Source organism: Lissotriton vulgaris, chromosome 3_1 (genome assembly GCF_964263255.1).
Source record: "Lissotriton vulgaris chromosome 3_1, aLisVul1.2, whole genome shotgun sequence".
In the NCBI taxonomy this organism is placed as follows: Eukaryota; Metazoa; Chordata; class Amphibia; order Caudata; family Salamandridae; genus Lissotriton; species Lissotriton vulgaris.
In genome coordinates this window covers 794,121,028-794,139,208 of record NC_141689.1, presented here as the reverse complement: position 1 = coordinate 794,139,208, position 18,181 = coordinate 794,121,028, and the positions used below count along the sequence as shown (strand labels likewise).

General features: G+C 48.0%; 1 protein-coding gene across 1 annotated transcript in view; it reads right to left on the bottom strand.

Moving 5' to 3' along the window:
• The window catches only part of LMNB1 (lamin B1), an 81,712-nt gene extending 63,776 nt beyond the window's left edge, over positions 1-17,936 (bottom strand). Inside the window, exon 1 of the mRNA XM_086961108.1 lies at positions 17,179-17,936. Within this exon, the coding sequence (XP_086817234.1) occupies positions 17,179-17,543 (365 nt within the window). The 5' untranslated portion in view covers positions 17,544-17,936. The remainder of the gene's footprint in view (positions 1-17,178) is intronic.
• Positions 17,937-18,181: the final 245 nt, after the last annotated feature.

Below are 18,181 nucleotides of genomic sequence, written 5' to 3'. Positions count from 1 at the left end.
GTTTGCGGGTCTCAGGTAAGCCATCTTGTCTCGGTTTCGTTGTCTAATGCTTGTTTTTGTTCCTTTTAGAGGTGCCCCCACGGCCCGTGGCCCATCCGTGCAGCGTCGTGCAAGGAGTGTTTTGCCCAGTATGTATGCAGCAGTTTGCGGGTCTCAGGTACGCCCTCTTTATTTTCTCTCCTATGTAATGCGTTTTTTTTTATTATAACTTGACTCCATTTCATCTCTGCCGCGACCACCGCTCTGACCCCTAAAGCTGCCGGTAGTACCACCCCTCTTCTCCATGGGAGCCTGTCTGCTCTTTACAGCATCCCTCTATTGCCTCTTGTGAAGTCTCCAGCCCCCCCCCGGCCTGGTGGCGGATACCCCCTATAAAAGGTGCCTGCTGTCCGGAGCACCCCTCTGCCCACCAAACCATGCCTGTAGTCTCAAACGTCTATCCCACAGAAAACTGTCTGCTCCTGGTGTAAAGTCCGGTATAAAGTTGCATACACCTTATGTGGGTGGGTTTATATTGCGACACTCGTGGTCCTGGCGCACATTATGGTGCCCCTTTTGTTTTATATCGTATTTAGACTTTTCCACATAACTAGTTGCCCCTCAATTTCTCCCAGCAGATTATATTAATATCAGCCCACTGTTTACTTTGGTTATAAAGGATGTTTACATAACAGTAGACCTCACTGGGTGTGATTGTATCCATCTTAGATAGCATTTTGCTTTTGGTACTTGTCTGATTTTGTACTCTTCCTCTTACCAGTAAATACCTATAAGACGGGGAGGACCTGACTGATGTGGTGATAAGGAGTTATACATGCCATATCCCACTTTGATCTGTTTACTTGCAGGTAATGATTTTATATTTCGTGTATTTACACATTTTTAGGTCTCGCCTGTCGATGCGCATGCGCATCGAGCAAGGCGAGAGTATTGCGACTTATCTACTCTTTATCCACACTGCAAGGAATCGTGGCGATTCCTTGCAGTGCCCGCGACTTTTAAGCTCAATGCGCATGCAGCTTAAAAGCGCGTGCACGTCCGTCTTGGTTTACCCAATCCGCCCCCTCCCCTTCCCGCCGTGTCGCATTTCTCCTCCCCCCTCCCGCCGTGTCGCATTTCTCCTCCCCCCTCCACTCCGTCTTGTTTTATTTAAACCTTTGCTTCATCGATTTCATGCACCTCTTATTGGGTACATTTCGGAAATGCGTTCTTACCACAACACTACGCACATCGTATTCCCGTGCAGCTTCTCAGAAGCGGGAGGTAAGATTGACTTACACTGACGCGACAATCGGTCATAAGATGTTTGTCAGCGTCTTTGTGTTACTTATTGTTGGTAATTGACCTGAGCGAGAGCATGTATGCACTTTTTTTAATCACCAGGATTGCGATCTTGTGCACTTTTCTATTTTTACGAGACACGCCACGCCGAGTACCGTCACAGTTTAGTTTTTGTAAGCACCGCGTTTACTTGCTTTTTGGAGCCAAGACTTTGCTGCACTTTTTAAACATTCCAAGTGAGAGGTCTTTAAGGTTTTCACACAGTATGTGCATGAACGATGCCTCGTTACCACACATCTTTCCTAGGTGCGTATCAGACTAGGCACAGGCAGGAATGTGTGTCTGGAGGATCCTTGAGCCATATGTCAGATAGTACAGCTTCTTTAGCCCCCATCTGTTCCCCAGCCGTTCCCCAGCCTGCCGAGAGCAGCTCTTCCCGCTCCGCCCCCTCCCCACTCTCTCTCCCCGCACACCTCCGTTGCTTTATATCCTGCAGAAGTTTAACTGACTTTTCTGCCCTACAAATGCAGATTTGTTTTGTGCTTTGATATTTTGACCCCCGTACATATCCCTCTCGTTCAGCTGCAGTTACAGACGTTTCCTAGGTGCGTATCAGACTAGGCACAGGCAGGAATGTGTGTCTGGAAGATCCTTGAGCCATATGTCGGATTGAACACCTTCTTTAGCCCCATCCTGAGCATTTGTGCTTGCTTACACAGTATGCAGAATCTCAGGTTTTATTCATGACCTGCAGTACTACGGTCTAGATGTTCCTTTAATCAAGTACAAAGTGGCATGTTTCACAACATGCTAGGGCATTACCATCTGTTCCCCAGCCTGCCGAGAGCAGCTCTTCCCGCTCCTCTCTGCCCCCTCCCCACTCTCTCTCCCCGCACACCTCCCCTCTCTTAATTGGCCCTGCTGCATCAACACATTGCAGGTGAGTGACGTGGCCAATATTGGATTATGCAATATTTTCCTGTACATGCTTTTTAAATTCAATGCTTAGGATGAACATTTAATTCGGACTCCTTTTCATAACACTCTATTTAAGAGTAACAGCATAACTCTTTGCCTGATGTCTGTTTTGCAAAGGGGCTCTACCGTCAGGTAGCACCGTTTACAGGTTTTATCTTCCTTGATGTGGGTGGGGAAGGCTCTCTCCTAAGTTGTTACAGCTAAATGTGGAACGGGCTATTTAAATAAAATCTTCCCAGACAATGAAGCAGGGTTTTCCGCCAAGGCTATTCAACTAACCCTTGTATGGTCCTGACTACACTTATAGAAACATATACATTGGTCTGGCCCAGTCCTACCAAACTGTGACTTTGGACATATATTAGGGTGTTATCAGGGTCAATAGTACTTACTATCGACAGTGGTTGTAATTTAAACAGTCTATAACCAGTCCTCTGAAGTCATTAGATGTAGCTCACTCACCCTCAACCCCTCACCCTCCACCCCTCACCCTCAATCCCTCACCCTCACCCTCACCCTCACACTCACCCTCACCCCCTCACCCTCCCCCTCACCCTCAACCCCTCACCCACCCTCAACCCCTCACCCACCCTCAACCCCTCACCCCCTCACGCTAAAGATTTACAAAAAAAACCCATAAACAATTCTAAAAGCACTAACTCTAATGCTGCGAGACCTATTGCATTTCTAATGCTTGTTTGTATTTAGATGTATGAATTTAACCTTTTAGGTGCTACGCCTGTTCCAACGGCCGACGGCACCACTACCTCAGTGTGTTCAACAGGTCACTGATTTTTTAATTTGAAAAATGTCCAATTCTACATTCTTGGACTCATAATTTCGATTTTAGCATGGCAAGTATGGGATAAAACTTGATATAGTTTTAACTCCAATGCTTGCTGAAAAATCAGAGCTGGTTGAGAGTTTCGTTTTAATAGTAAATTTAATATCAGTCTCACAATGGAAAAGCTAACTGGAGACAGAATAACCATGAGAATTAGTGAAAAGACTTACATTCTTGTAGCTTCTTGGGAAATACCCAATGCTAGCAAACCCTTTGAGACCGAGGGGAGGAAGGAACAGGTGTGCTGCACAACCCGGCATATAACGTACAGCAGAAGCCAGATTTTAAACACAACATATATCAGCGATGGGTACCAAACTGCATTTTGTCATGGAATTTTCCTGCTCTAGGTACACTACATCTGCCTAGATCTCGGTGCTCCTGTGGTTTCTGAATTGCTACTTTGCCCCCTGTTCTGTCTGCTTGCATATATAAATATCAGAGTTACGTTACAGAAGTGACAATTTTAATAAGTTGCCAAAGATTAATTTATGTGTGCAGCATATGCGAGGCAGCTCTCAAACGGACAACTGTACAGCAGGCCACATTTCTCTCTGAGTTGACTGAAGGGTATCCAAATAACCATAATACTCATTACAGGAAAAAAATTAAATTACAGCTTCATATTGCTGATGAATGCCCAAACCCTTCTGACAGCAGAAGTACTTACCAACCATCTCTCCGGAGTCATAATCAGATTTTCATACCCAATTCAAAATGATAATTAGACTAAACAGATTCTACCCTCTGATGTCCCTATAATCCCCTTTATTTGTAACCAGTGTCAGAACAAGTTTTTTTTTGGAGGGGGGAGGGGGGGGGGGGGGGGGGGGAGATTTAAACTTGACCTTCATTGACATCAGGGAGTTAACACAGCCAGGTGCCTACATCTCATCATCAGCATTACATGATATTCTGTGCAAAAAGTATTGGAGGATGCATACACAGCAAGTCTCCTACAACCCAATGGGCCGGCTGTGTCATATAGGCAATCAGAACAGACAGCAGTCAAATTAGGTCTCCTAAAAAGGTAACGAAAACACCCGAACCACCCCCCCCCCCCCCCCATCTCATAATTCCTGCAAAGAACAGCCACAGTTGCCACATTTCCATCCAATATTTAGTCCAGTTACCGCTAGCGTCACAGGAGCCTAGGTATAATCAAGGATTGCTTACCCCCTGTGCCCCGTCCCCCACTCCAATGTCATGTCCCAGGATCTTATGGGCCCACAACCAGGGATTTTCCTGCCTCCGCAAGCTCCTCCCGGCCTCCCCCCACCCCCACCCCCACCTGCTCCGGACTCCGGTCCACCTTCTCATTGTCAGTGTGTTCCAGAAGATGTGCCCCAAGAGGGCTCTAAATATCTTTAGGGCATGGAGGAAGGTGGAATAAGGTCAGCATAGATGTCCAGCTGCTCCTGGCAATGTACTAGGTCATTAAGCCACTCTTTAAATTTAGGAGCACGCCAACGTCCCCAGCGACAAGCTATATGCTGTTTTGCCATCAAAAGAGCTAGAGAGGCAACCCTCAGGACCTTAGCAGGAATTTGCTCCGTATAGCCCAGCAGGACAGTTAGGGGGATCATCAGACACATTTATCGCAGTCATTGCATCCAGTGCCTGCAGTACCTCCCTCCAGTACTCCTGAACAAGCGGACAATCCCATGCCAAGTGCCCAAAATCAGCACCAGCAGCCCCACATCTATTGCAGCGGTCCGTGTTGTGCAAGCGTAGCCTAGCAGGCGTACAATATAACCGATGAATGTATTTATAGAGCATCAGGCGTAGCCTGCTATTTGCAGAGATGACCCCCTGTTTGGCGGCAGCAATATGCCCATATGCCTATTGCTCCTCCGAAATGGGAGCCTCCAGCTCCTCCTCCCATTTCCCTTTAGCTGGAGCAAAACATTAAATATGAAAAGTTGATCTGGCCTTGCTGCTGCTAAAAAAAAACACGTGTACCTCACATCAACCTGTGTTCACCCACTAAATATCGGTGTGCGCGCCTTGTTGTCAATCGCCATGTACACCATATACCGTGACCCTAAGAGCCATGATGCTTCGCATCCTGTTCCCCAATAATGCATAGAATCTTGTTCTCCTGAACTGGACATCGCTCATTTCTCTTCAAATGCAATGTACTTCTCACCCAATTTATCCCTAAGTGTAATACACAGTTCCTCTGAGGAGCATTACTTGTGCAATCCAACATAATTATCCAGGTCTATGAGGAATGTGCTGTTTCATTCCAGGTTTTTCATTGAATCCTGGGAGTTTTAATCTTATTTATTCCATTATAAGACAGGACTACAAGTCCCAGAATGCAAAGAAAAATCCTGGACTGAAGGAGCATATCATGGCAGCTCTGCAAGTACTACTGTGGTGAACATACATGGCTAATGCACACTGTACCCGCTTCACTGTTTTTATATGTGGCTGATTGTCTGAATGCATTGATGCCTGCATGTTTGTTCATTCGGCGTGCTTGACTGTACGTCTACTGGAGACGTAAATTGAGTGCCCTAGGCGTGTTGCTCTGTGTGCATAATCGGCTCTTTTACACGTTTACTCTTTGTTTTTCTCTGTTTGCACCTCTTATGTAACTCATGTAATTGAAAATAGTTATGTAAGGCAACTGGTTCTTTTGTAAAGCGCTCCGACACCTTCGGGCAATGTTTGCGCTATATAAAATTGCATTTAATAAAATAAACGGTGACGGCGGGTGATGAGAGCCGACAGTCTGGCATACGGTGGCAATTCAGTGAAGACATCGCTGACTTAATCAGCCCACATGCCATCCCATCCCATCTACATGCTACTGGGAGACCTCAACTTCCACCTGGACAAGAAAAACGACAACACCACCACCACCACCCTTCTGGACAACATGGCCAATCTCAGACTCAAACAACTCGTTGACACCCTCACCCACTCCGCCGGACACACGCTCGACCCTATCTTCACCTCCAGCAAGCACATCTCCTTCAATCACACCACAGCTCTCCATTGGACGGACCACAGCTGCGTTCACTTCCACTACAAAAAATCCACGTCCCATAACACCCCACAACCTATTCCCCGAAGAAACTGGAACAAAATCACCACCGATCAGCTCTTCTCGTCGCTTCAATAAAACACTCCTGCCAATTCATCGGACCCAAACCAAGCAGCCACCAACCTCACACAATGGATCACCAACAGCGCAGACGAACTAGCACCCTTGAAAAACCATCTAATCAAGCAAGGGAACAAAAAAGCCCCCAGGTTCAAACGATTACCTTAAGAAATACAAGAAGTTCTGTCGGACACCCACCCCCGAACCAAAACCCCCCCCTCTAACAACCTTTGCGCCTGGAACCCAATCACCACTGAAGACACCATCCGCCTGATGAATTCCATCCACTCAGGATCACCAACCGACCCTTGTCCCCCACCACATCTTCAATAAAGCAGACTCCATCATTGTACCCCATCTCCGAGACGTCATCAACTGCTCCCTCAACTCCGCCACCTTCCCAGGAAACATGCCGAACTCAGCGCCCTTCTGAAGAAACCCACGGCTGACCCAACCGAACTTAAGAACGACCGCCCCATCTCGCTCCTCCCATTCCCCGCCAAAGTCATCGAGAAAGCCGTCAACAGTCAGCTCGCCGCCTTCCTCGAATCCAACAAATCCCTCAACTCCTCTAAATCAGGCTTCCGAGCCAAACACAGCACCAAAACCGCCCTCATCGCAGCAACAGATGACATCCGAACACTACTGGACAATGGAGAAACAGTTGCTCTCATCTTACTGAAACTCTCCGCAGCCTTCGACACAGTCTGTCATAGCACCCACATACAACGCCTCAGCAACATCGGAGTACAAGGAAAGGCATTGGACTGGATCATATAGTTCCTCACCGGAAGAACCCAGAGAGTCCACCTCCCCCCTTTCAAATCAGAGGCCACCGAAGTCATCTGCGGCGTACCACAAGGATCATCACTCAGCCCCACCCTCTTCAACGTATACATGAGTCCCCTCGCATCCATTGCGCGCCAACACAACCTCAACATCATCTCCTACGCAGACGACACCCAGCTGATCCTCTCCCTCACAAAAGACCTAAACACCGCCAAAACCAACCTACACGAAGGAATTAAAGAAGTAGCCGAGTGGATGAAGAACAGCCGTTTAAAACTAAACTCGGACAAAACAGAAGTCCTCATCTTAAGAACTTCCCCCTCTGCCTGGGACAACTCATGGTGGCCACCGGCCCTCGGAACTGCACCCATACCTATGGACCACGCATGCAACCTGGGCTTCATCCTAGACTCCTCCCTCTCGATGACTAGACAAGTCAACGCCGTCTCATCATCTTGCATCAACATCCTACGAATGCTCAAAAAATTCTTCCGTTGGATCCCCACCGAAACAAAAAAGACAGTCACCCACGCACTGGTCACAAGCCGATTGGATTACAGCAACACCCTTTACGCCGGAACCACAGCCAAACTACAGAAAAAACTCCAACGCATCCAAAACGCCTCAGCCAGGCTCATTTTGGACATCCCTCGGCAAGCTCACATTTCCGACCACCTGAAAGACCTCCATTGGCTCCCTGTCAACAAGAGAATAACGTTCCGTCTCCTCACCCACGCACACAAAGCCCTCTACGACCTAGGACCCGAATGCCTCAACACGTGTCTATCCTTCTACACCCCCTCCCGCCAACTACGATCGACCAATCAAGCCCTCGCCACAATTCCGAGCATCCACAGATAAACCATATTGGGGGGGGGGGGGGGGGGGGGGGGGGGGGGAGATCCTTTTCCTACTTAGCGACTAAAACCTGGAATTCTCTCCTCACCCACCTCCGCCTCACTCAGAACCGCCTCTTTCAGGATATTCGATAAGTAAATTCACCTCCCTCCCTCAAGCGCCTTGAGACCCTCTGGGTGAGTAGTGCGCTATACAAATTTTTGAACTTGAATGCTCGAGTTGTAAAGTCTGCTGTATATATATATTGAAACAACTGTTTTCAACATGCACTTGGAACTACGTCACAACCTGCTTTAGCCCTCCGAGCAAATTTACTAAAACACCACTGCGCGTGCTCTCGTCTCGATCCGCGTTTACTTAGAGCCCAATTCTGAGGTTTAGGCGAGTGCATGAAATAATCACAAAACAAAAGCAGAGTTTGTTTGCTTATTTTTTAATAAATATGTATTAGCTTGGGATTCATATTTAAACATAATCGATCCCTTTTCTGCTAAGTTAGGCAACCGAGAAAATAAAGCGTTAGTTGAGGGCAGTCCGTCGGAAATAGGCAGTCCGTCTCCGTGCGCCGCACACATGGATCTGGACTCAGTAGCGAAACAAACATACCAGGCTTGCGTCGTAAGCAGTCTACGGTACAAGCTCACGCGTGCGTCCAAATCCAAAGGCGCGTGTCGTAATCCGACTGCCATGTTTCTCAATGCTGCGCGTGGCCATCTCTTGCCTCTACTCGTTGTCGGCTGAGCCGACGACTATAGTTCTCGCAGCGAGAACACGCTTTTCGCAGGCTCGCCCTAAAAAGGCAGACTAGAACAAATCGCTTTTGCATCAGGCATAGGGGTGAGTTCTAAATGTCAGTATCTGTACAAGTGGGCCGGGTACCCATCCTAAATCAGGCATAGGGGTGAGTTCTAAACAGACCCTCCAGGATATCGCGATTTGCCGCGAAATCGGCACTTTTTACAAAGCGCCGCGATTTTTACCAAAGTGCCCGCGAAATCGGCACTTTAGTAGAAATCGCGGCATTTTTTACAAAGCCGCTATATCCTGGGGTTCTAATGGATGTAATCCGGTTCATGGGATTAACTCCGAGGTTCCACTAGGGGGAGCTGCAGTCTCGCGGCATTTCTGGACAGTCTAGCTACCTTACTCTGCGCCTTGCATGGAGTTGAAATGCAAAGCACCAACAATCTGTTACTCTCGTTGCGTGAATCGTCTGAGAGGAGATGGCTGGGCTAGTAGATTTCCAGAATGAGGAGGAGGTGCAGGAATATTTGACCAATTGGGCACGGAGTATAGTTACCAGTGCTAGAAGGAGAACGATCCAAATGGTGAGGCACTGGCTTGCCTGTTAATGGGAGGTGCTGGGATGTTGGGGAGCCGAACTATCTTGGGGACTAAAATCGGATCAGTCTGGGCTACGGATTGATTTGTCTGATGGAGAATAAGTGGTACACGTGTGTACTAGGGAGAAACTTTGAGTGACGCTTTTTTTTTTGTTTATGACATTTCATTATTTTGTTGAAAAACTGGGCTTTTTATGGGCACGTATCCTCCTGATTTGCAAGGAGGAGCGTTAGATGGGTCAAAAACCTGAAACGTGTGCTGAGGAGACAATGTAGACGTTTGTTTTTGTACGGGAAGGGAACGTTTTGTATTCTCAGAGCGATTGCATTTCCTATGTACTCCGGTCAGAATAACATTTGAATTTACATTAGTGAAGCAATGATGGCTGAAACACTTTCCGAACAATAAATATGAGTAATGCGAGTCCTCTGTATATTATCCACGCACAGAGTTCGGAATGCTGTACAATTGCAAACTTTAAATTGTACCATTTTTCTGGTATATAATGAATTAAACATGTGCTTCACCACACTTTCCCAACTGCCAAAACAACATGCCCAAACTACATTCATTAGGGTGTACGTTAAGCATTGAAAATATTGTGTGCAAACACTTTCTGAAATGTTTGTTGATGCCCAAAGAATCAAATGAATACTGCATGTCCATAACTGCTCCCCTGAAACGGTCCTTGGTACTCCACACACCACTTGTTCAGTCTCCGTCTGAGTTTGTGTGTGTGAGATAGTCATGTAGTGTAGACATCACTCACATGTACTGTGCATATACAATTTGTCGGTTTACTTTAGTGAGGAGTATGTGAATAGCTACATTCTTGCAGTTATTTTTTGTAGTGACCTGGCAGACTGCTTTAGCTATCTGCTGCAGTCAGCTTAACGCACAGTACTCCACAGAGCACGTTTTCGGTCAGATATCCGTTTGTTGTCGGAAAAACGTCCAAATAAAATGCCGCTAAATTGCCGCTAAATTTCCATATTTGTGCCGCTAAATTTCCATTTTTGTGCCGCTAAATTTGCTAATCCATGCCGCTATATCATGGGGGGTCTGTCTAAACGTCAGTATCTGTACAAGTGGGCCGGGTACCCATCCCAAACCATGTCAGAGCAATCATCTCCGTCCACGCCAGCAAGATAACTGCCAGCACAGTAGAGATCTCAATTGGGCCCTGCTCTCCTCTAGGTAGGGGATGAACAGCCCCTCCCCCAATTGTTCTCCTGCTTTACATAGCTGCCCCTCCCACTTATATTAGTCGCATCAGGATCTCAGGTTCTCATGTTCATCCACTTGCGCCATAAAGAAGGTCGGGGGTCATTCTACATCAGAGGTGCCTCTGCCAGCCCCAGGACGAGGAGGCGGCGAAGCCCGCTCCACCGCTGCCCTCTGTGGGGTCTTCAGAAAATCCTGTGCAAGCTCCGGAGTGTTGAAGAAATGCTGCTTACGCTGATAAGTTACCTTAAGTTAAGCAGGGAAGAGCATCACATAAGGGATGCTCAGTTGCTGTAGTTTCTTCTTCACCAGTAGGAATTTCCGTCTCTGCTCTTGGGCCGCCATGGTGAAATCCGGGTATATTGATATGTCCATCCCCTTGTGTCGGAGCTGTCCCTTCTCTCTGGATAGGCGCATGGCCACATCCCAGTCTCTGTAATTGAGCAGGCGGGCGATTACTGGGCATGGTGTTGCCCCAGGTACCAGGCGGGCCGCAAGCGACCTATGAGCACCTCCGACGACCGAGACCGGTGAGAGCGTCTCCCTTCCGAATAACGCAATGAGATGGTGTTTCACATAGTCCTCCATCCTCCCAGTTGCAGTTGTTTCCGACATGCCCAAAATGCGGAGGTTGTTCCTTCGAGAACTGGATTAAAGATGCTCGTTCATGGCAGCAATCACAAGCAGCTCCCTCTCCATTTCCAGCGTGCGAGTCATATTAGATGAGTCTTCCAGATCCGAAATCCGCTGTTGTGACATTCCATCTAGCCGCACAGACATGGAGTCCATTTTAGATTCTATGAAGGTCAAACTGGACTGCATGGCCAGGAGAAGCTCCTTCAGGTCAGCAGTCGAGGGCGCCTGGGTCTCTGCCTGCACCTGTTCAGGGTCTGTGTGCGAGAACATGCCTTTTCGCGCCTCAAAGTTTAGTTTTGGCTGGCGGCCGTCGAGTTTCCCCATGGTGTCCAGCTGCGCAGCCGCTGTCTTTCTCCCCGGTCAGATAGTAAAGACGATGGCCCCCGTTTAAGTCTCACACCTTCAAACACAATGCCACTCAGCAGGAGGCACTCCGGGGGGGGGGGGGGGGGGGGGGGGGGAGGCTCCAGCTCTTCTCACACCAGGGGTAGGGCAAACAAGGGGGTGTCCCAAGTGCTGCTGCAGGCCTTCTTCCGCAGCTCCCTCAGTGCTGTCCAGGTCCCCCACAGGGCGCCAGTCCCAGCGGCCAGAAACTGCTCCAGCCACACTTCAGTGCCCCCAGCTGGGCTGGTGATGTCACCTCCCCAGGATCCTCAGCCCGCTGTGCCCTATGTATGGTGCAGGCACACTACCCTTTACTCAGCACTCCAAGGGTCAGGCCCTTTCTAGGCAGGCAGCAGACCCTCCACAACGTCCTTTCAGCCCGGACCTCCAACTGGCAAGAAAAGCCTCCTATATGCCCCGCGCTGTCTATCTCGATAGCTGGCTCAGCAGCCTCCACTCACCGCCTTCTGCGAGTTTCCTCCAGGGACGGGGCCAGCTCGGCTTCTCACTGCTTCCCGCAGCCCCGCCGCGCCCGAGACTCCTCACACGCAGCCCCGCCTTGATTCACAGCCCCCAGTGTGATGCCCTTCACGCTCGCAGCACCTCCCACGCCTGCAACAGGCGCCCGCGTCACGCCGCAGTCCTCAGCGCCACGGACGCCTGGGGGCAACTGGGCAGCACTCCGCAGCGTTTTGGCCCCAGGGTCGGGTCTCCTTCTCTGCTCACCAGAGACCCACCGCCCGCGATGTCCTCAGCAGGCGGAGATACAGCATGCTGCAATGAATGTTCCGGTGTCGGGTCTCCTCTGCTCTCCCGAGGCCCGCCGCCTGTGATGCCCGCAGCAGGTCTCCGGCCCCCCCTCCTCCAGCCAGACCGCGGATACCAGTCTGGACCGGAGTCCCCCGCAACCACGACACCAGGGAGCGTATCACGTGACAAGGGCCAGCAACTTCCAATGCCCCAATCGAGATCAGCTCTACAGCGCCACGCCGGCCCTCACCACTTGCTCAGCAGCCTTCCCATGTCCGCCATGGGGGAACCGTCCGCAGCTTCTGACCAGTCGTGCAGATCAGCGCTCCACAGCCAGGTAGCAGTTAATTTCTATATTCCGGACAGTCCTGCATGATCCCCCCGCATAATGTTTGTTGCAGAATCGCTCATAGGGACTGGATGGCCAGGATAGAGATAGGATAATTCTCCGAGCAGCAAGAGCCTCACAGCAGTGCGGCCATCTTGCTTGGTGTCCTCTAGCGCCCCTCACTAGTGTTAGAACAAGTTATCTCAAATTTAGATGCCAAAAAGGCATTCAACTTAATTGAATGGGCCTTTAGGTTTACAACCTTGACAAGTATGGGATTTGGTCAATGTTTTCTATGGCTTATACTGGTCTCCAAAACAGGAGTGGAGAGAGTCAATCTAAATGAAGTCTGCTCTTTTCAACTTAAGAGAGGCACGAGACAGGGATCCCCCCACCCTTTTTTTTTTACCCCAACACTGAAGCCCATGGCCGCCTCAATTAGGTAGAAAGCTTCAAATCTGGGTTTTAGGTGGAACAGTGGCTAGAAGGGAATTTACAGGCTGGTACACTTCTCTAGGCAGGAGTCCAAGATAATCATAGGATTATTTTTTACATTTGGAAAATTCAGTATTTTGTTTCCAGACTTTAGAGGTGTAAATCTGCCGTTTCTGTAAAATGTGAGATCACTGAAAGATCAATACCTGACCACCTTCCCAATATCCAAGGAAAGATCAATTTAGGTATTTGGGTACAATAATCACAACACTGGTTGATTTTGAGACAACCTGAGCACCGACATGCTCTCAAGAGCCGGCATCCCAACTGCAGATTGGGATTTTTTTTTTTACTACTATAGTCGTGCAGGTAGGACAATTTTGCATTGAAATAACATTTTACATATCTTCATATTATTGCACGCTGGAACAGAATGTACGGTATCATAACCCAATATACTTCCCAAATTCATATATAAGCACATGACTGTGGTAGTTGGAATCTTCTCAAGAGGGTGGGAGCTAGGGCCGGACTGGGAACCAAAACCGGCCCTGGCAAAGTGCTCGGCTGGCCCTCCTCCCCACCGGGCCCCGTAACAAAATCAGCCCCCAGGGGCTCAAAACCGGCCCCCACCCTTGCGGCATACCGGGGGATTGCCCGGTGCCCGTTATGGCCAGTCCGGGCCTGGTGGGAGCAGCCTATTTAAGCTGAGCTGTTGGGGCACTCAAATTAAATGGGTGCAGCATATGAGTTTGGCGCCAGTTTGCAACACAGATGTATACAATTTAGTGGCAGACAGACCAAAATATTTTAAAATGATAGAGAAAACAGTCTAGCAAAATTCACGAGACCAGCAGCCTGTATTCAGAGAAGCACCTAGCTTTCATTCACCTATTTCTAATGGCACAGGCAGGACATTTGATCCAACAATGCCCAAAAAAGAATACAAAAATAGGTTTCTCCATCCTCTCACTTTCCCTCCCTGGACTCTTCCTTCCCACCTTCAACTATTCCTAACATTCTGGATCAACTTTTACCTAATCACTCAACTTGCCACCACCTCTTTTCGTCCTTCTACTTCATCTTCATCATTTTACACATTGCTTCCCCATGCCATTCTCACATTCCTCACAATCTGTCTTGTACTAGCTACAAATCTCATTTTCAGTTATCAATAAAAAGAGAATAATTATCCAAGAAAGGATTGCATACTCCTAAAAAAATAAAAACACATGGAAGAGACACTCTTCTGACCTCTGTCAACAAGATCAGAATGTACAGCACAATCAATGTCACTGTACACTGCAGCCAGGTTCAGTAGGATTGGCATGTCTACAGGTGCCCAGTTTTCCATCACTGATTTACCTGCTACCCATTGTCTTTCTCTGGCCCATGTATTGGCATGGTGTATTCTAGAAGCACGTATGCAGCCCTAAAACGATTATGGGCACACTACAGAATTTATAATGATACGCGCTTTTTATACATTGCATGTGGTATTGGAAGATTCAGGAGGGCAGCCAGTGCAGGGTTTGAGAATTAGTAGGAGTGCGGATGTATTTTACAGGATTAATTGCAGAATATATATTTTACATGGGCAATTTATGGTTTTATGAGAAAATTATATATGTACTTGCCATCATATTTTAATGTGGTTTAAAGGCCACTGGTCTAAATAAACACATTGGGAGCACTGCAGTGACCATCCTACTCTGTGGCTTAGATACTACAGCTGACGTATATGGGCCTAATGAACGGGGCTATCAGATACAAGGCTAATTCGCTTTGTTGGTGTGGTTTCCCTCACTGGCAGAGTCTGGCCTCTGGCCACCATCCTGCTGTCTATAATCAAATGTTTCCGGAGTCTGGAGAGCAACAGGTACCATAACCCGTGTTTGGTTCTGATAACCAAAAGTGGATACATAAATTTGATTCCCAACTCCATGACGGATGTAAACGGCTTATCTATTGAAGTTTGACTAAAAGAAACTCAATCAATTTTGACTTCAAAATGCTAGCTAACCCATGAGGAAATGCATAGAGTCAGTTGCTTCGCTGTTTAGCAAATTTACACTAGCTTTGTCTGGCTTAGTAATGCCCAGACATTGTTCTTAATCTTATCAGTCCCATCAAAACTGCACTATAATCCACTATTACTGGTTCAATTCATCCTGCGCCGTTCGCCGTTGAGGCTGCACCAATCAGAATATACAAAATGGTAATCAAGTTGAAAGTGTGTGGGGTAAACGATATAAACATTGTAAACAGGTTCTTTATGCAGGCTTAAATATTATATACAAATCTATTGAATCCCGTTTGCGAAGCAACGCGATTCCGTAAGGTAACGTTGTCATTTCGAGTGGAGAACTCGCTTTACAAAAGAACTATTAATAACAAACTAAAATGAACTCCACCACGACACGAGACAAAAGGTCCGGTTTGCACAGATGGCTGGCACCTGTCATTTTATGCTACTACAACGGGGCTGTTAATTGCCCATATTTGAAACATTTGCTAAGTGGCAAATCCTGAAGGAGCTCGTAAGGCTACAGGCTGGCACAATAGCATTACAGAATATCACCACCATCCACTGTTATGAAACGCTCACGAGGTTTGCGCCCAGTACATCATATTTATGAAGTCCGAAAGGTGCACGCGAGGTGTCAGTGCAGCTGCTTCAGACGCTGGTATGTAGTGGACAGTTATAATGTTCGCCAGATGGCATGTCAGGCTCGTGAGCTCTGCTGCGGATTTGTGAAGCTGCTGTAACCTTTAACCTCGCCTGCTCCTGTAAGCATATAATCCCAGTATACTAGCAAAAAAAAAAAAATGCCAGGCACGGTAAAAGAAACTGCTGACAGCGAAGCGAGCACAACTAGTGTACGGCTGGAAAAACGCGTGCACGCAATAAGTCCGCATGACAGCTGGTATGGCACACAAAGGCGCGTTTACATAAAATAGCTGCGTAGTAACATGACAGCAGGGGGAAAACTTCTTTAGTTACACCCTTCTTGGAATGCACAATTGTCGGGAAAGGCATACAAGTTAGTGTTTCAGTACAACATTCACAGCAGAACAGTATTTCGCACAACTGAATGTGACCGAAGCACAAAGCACAGGTATTCCAAGTATGTACAATCACGCAGGCGAAAGTGCTCCTTACACCACCCGGACAAATTATAGATGAGGCATGAGCTGCTTGGTGCAACATGCACCTGTCTCACAGGACAAAACTCACCACCACTCACGTGGACAATTAGTACTACATATTTTTATGATAACTAGGATAATGAAATTGATGGATTTGTTATGCTTTTTTCTGAATCTGTGATAAACACACATGATTTTTAAGCATACTTTGATTATGGTGAGCTATGCCACCAACTAAATGGACCAGTCTCCTTTGTTTTGCTTTGTTGTATTCTTCCCCCGATTCTTCTGCCTGGTACTCGGGGGCCCTCGCTTTTGCTTGACTGGGACAAAACTCACCTACACCCACGTGGACAGTTAGTACAACAAATAGTTCATCCCAACACAGGTGGCTTCTGGCCACCTTCAACGGCCCGAATCATGTTTTGGGTTTAAGCAGTAAGTGTGACTTCCCGAAGACGCTGCATGCACGTTTTTCCATTGCTAAAATAACCAAACCGCATACAATTATATTCAATGAAACTAATTCATCCGTTGCACGCTCATTTCCCCATTTTAGAAAGGAAACAATTACTCTAGTGGGTACTGGGTCACGTGTCCTTATGAACACTGTTTTAGAGTTAAGTACGCCCTAAAAGCAAAATGAAACAATGCACCACACAGACACAATGAAACCCAAAGACTACACCTCTGATTTTACGCTAGGAACAAGAGGCTTCCCATGGAGTATCTAATGTATAGGCAAGAAATGCGAGCTACTGCAGAGTGCGACATCCCTCAACAGAAAGAAGACACAGCAAAATAAACAATCTATGCAAGCGACCCACGTGAAACAACATTGTCAGCTAGCGTTACCTCAACCCAACAGTCTACCCCCACTGCTTGAATCGAGTCCCCTTCGCTCAATGCAGTTGCAAACCTCCGGTTCTACTGGTTCTCTTCGTCGCATACGCACAATGAACATTTTGAATACTTATCACTTGACCCACATACTTGCACGAAAGCTCACTGTACAGTGATGCACCATGTTTACAATACATATCTCTCGCAAAAACAACTCACCTGTTCTGCAGTTGCTCGTGCCCGGAGCGCAGATTGCTGAGCTCGATCTGTAGTTGCGCGCGTTCCTTGGCCGTGTCGTCGAGCGCGCGCCGGGCGTCGGCTAATTCTGTCTCGTAGAGCTGGCGCAGGCCGGTGAGCTCGCGGGTGCGCACCTCCTCGCGCTCCGTCACCTGCAGCCGCAGTCCACTGTTCTCCGACTCTAGGCTGCGCACCTTGTCGATGTAGATCGCCAGTCGGTCGTTGAGATGGCGCAGCTCCTCCTTCTCCTGCATCCGCGAAAGGCGCGTGGGACTGAGAGGGGTGCCAACCGCGCTGCCTCTGCGAGAGCTCGAGCGCGAGCCCTGGACCGGCGTAGAGGTGGCCATGTCCCCGGCGGGAGAAAAGAGGCTGCAGACGTGCAAGGAGACAATACTAAACCGGGAGGATGCAATACACCCGACACTGCTACAATTCCAAAATGCACGCAGCGCCCTGCGAAACGAGCAAAAACGAAAGTGCAAAAATCCGAGGACACCAACACGCTGCCGTTACATGTACAATACAGATGGCAATAAAATTATATTTAAAAAAAAAAAAGGCAACGGTAGGGAAGAGGCGTTGTAAACAACTAAAAAATAAAAAGCGTTGTGTCCCAGTTCTGCTCACTCCGTTCCTACCGCCACTGCTGGCTCCCCAGACGAATGAAAGAAACTGAAGGGGAGGGGCCGACAAATGAACAGCCCAGCAAGCGCGCGCTCTGAATCTCCCCCACGTGACTCTCACCTGCCCAATGGCGTTGCTTGTTAAACTGGGGAGCTAAATTCAAACAGCTGCAGGGGCGGTTTGTAAGTAGTGGACGAGAAGGGGAGGGGTGCGATGGGCTTTCGTGACAGTGGGCGGACAAGGGCGCTTACTTAGACAACAGAGCTGCCATATGACAAGACAGCCTCTTATTATTCGCCGCTAGAGAGGTGAGGAGGTTGTGAAGTAGTGACTTTGATGATGAAATGAGATATCTCAAGCT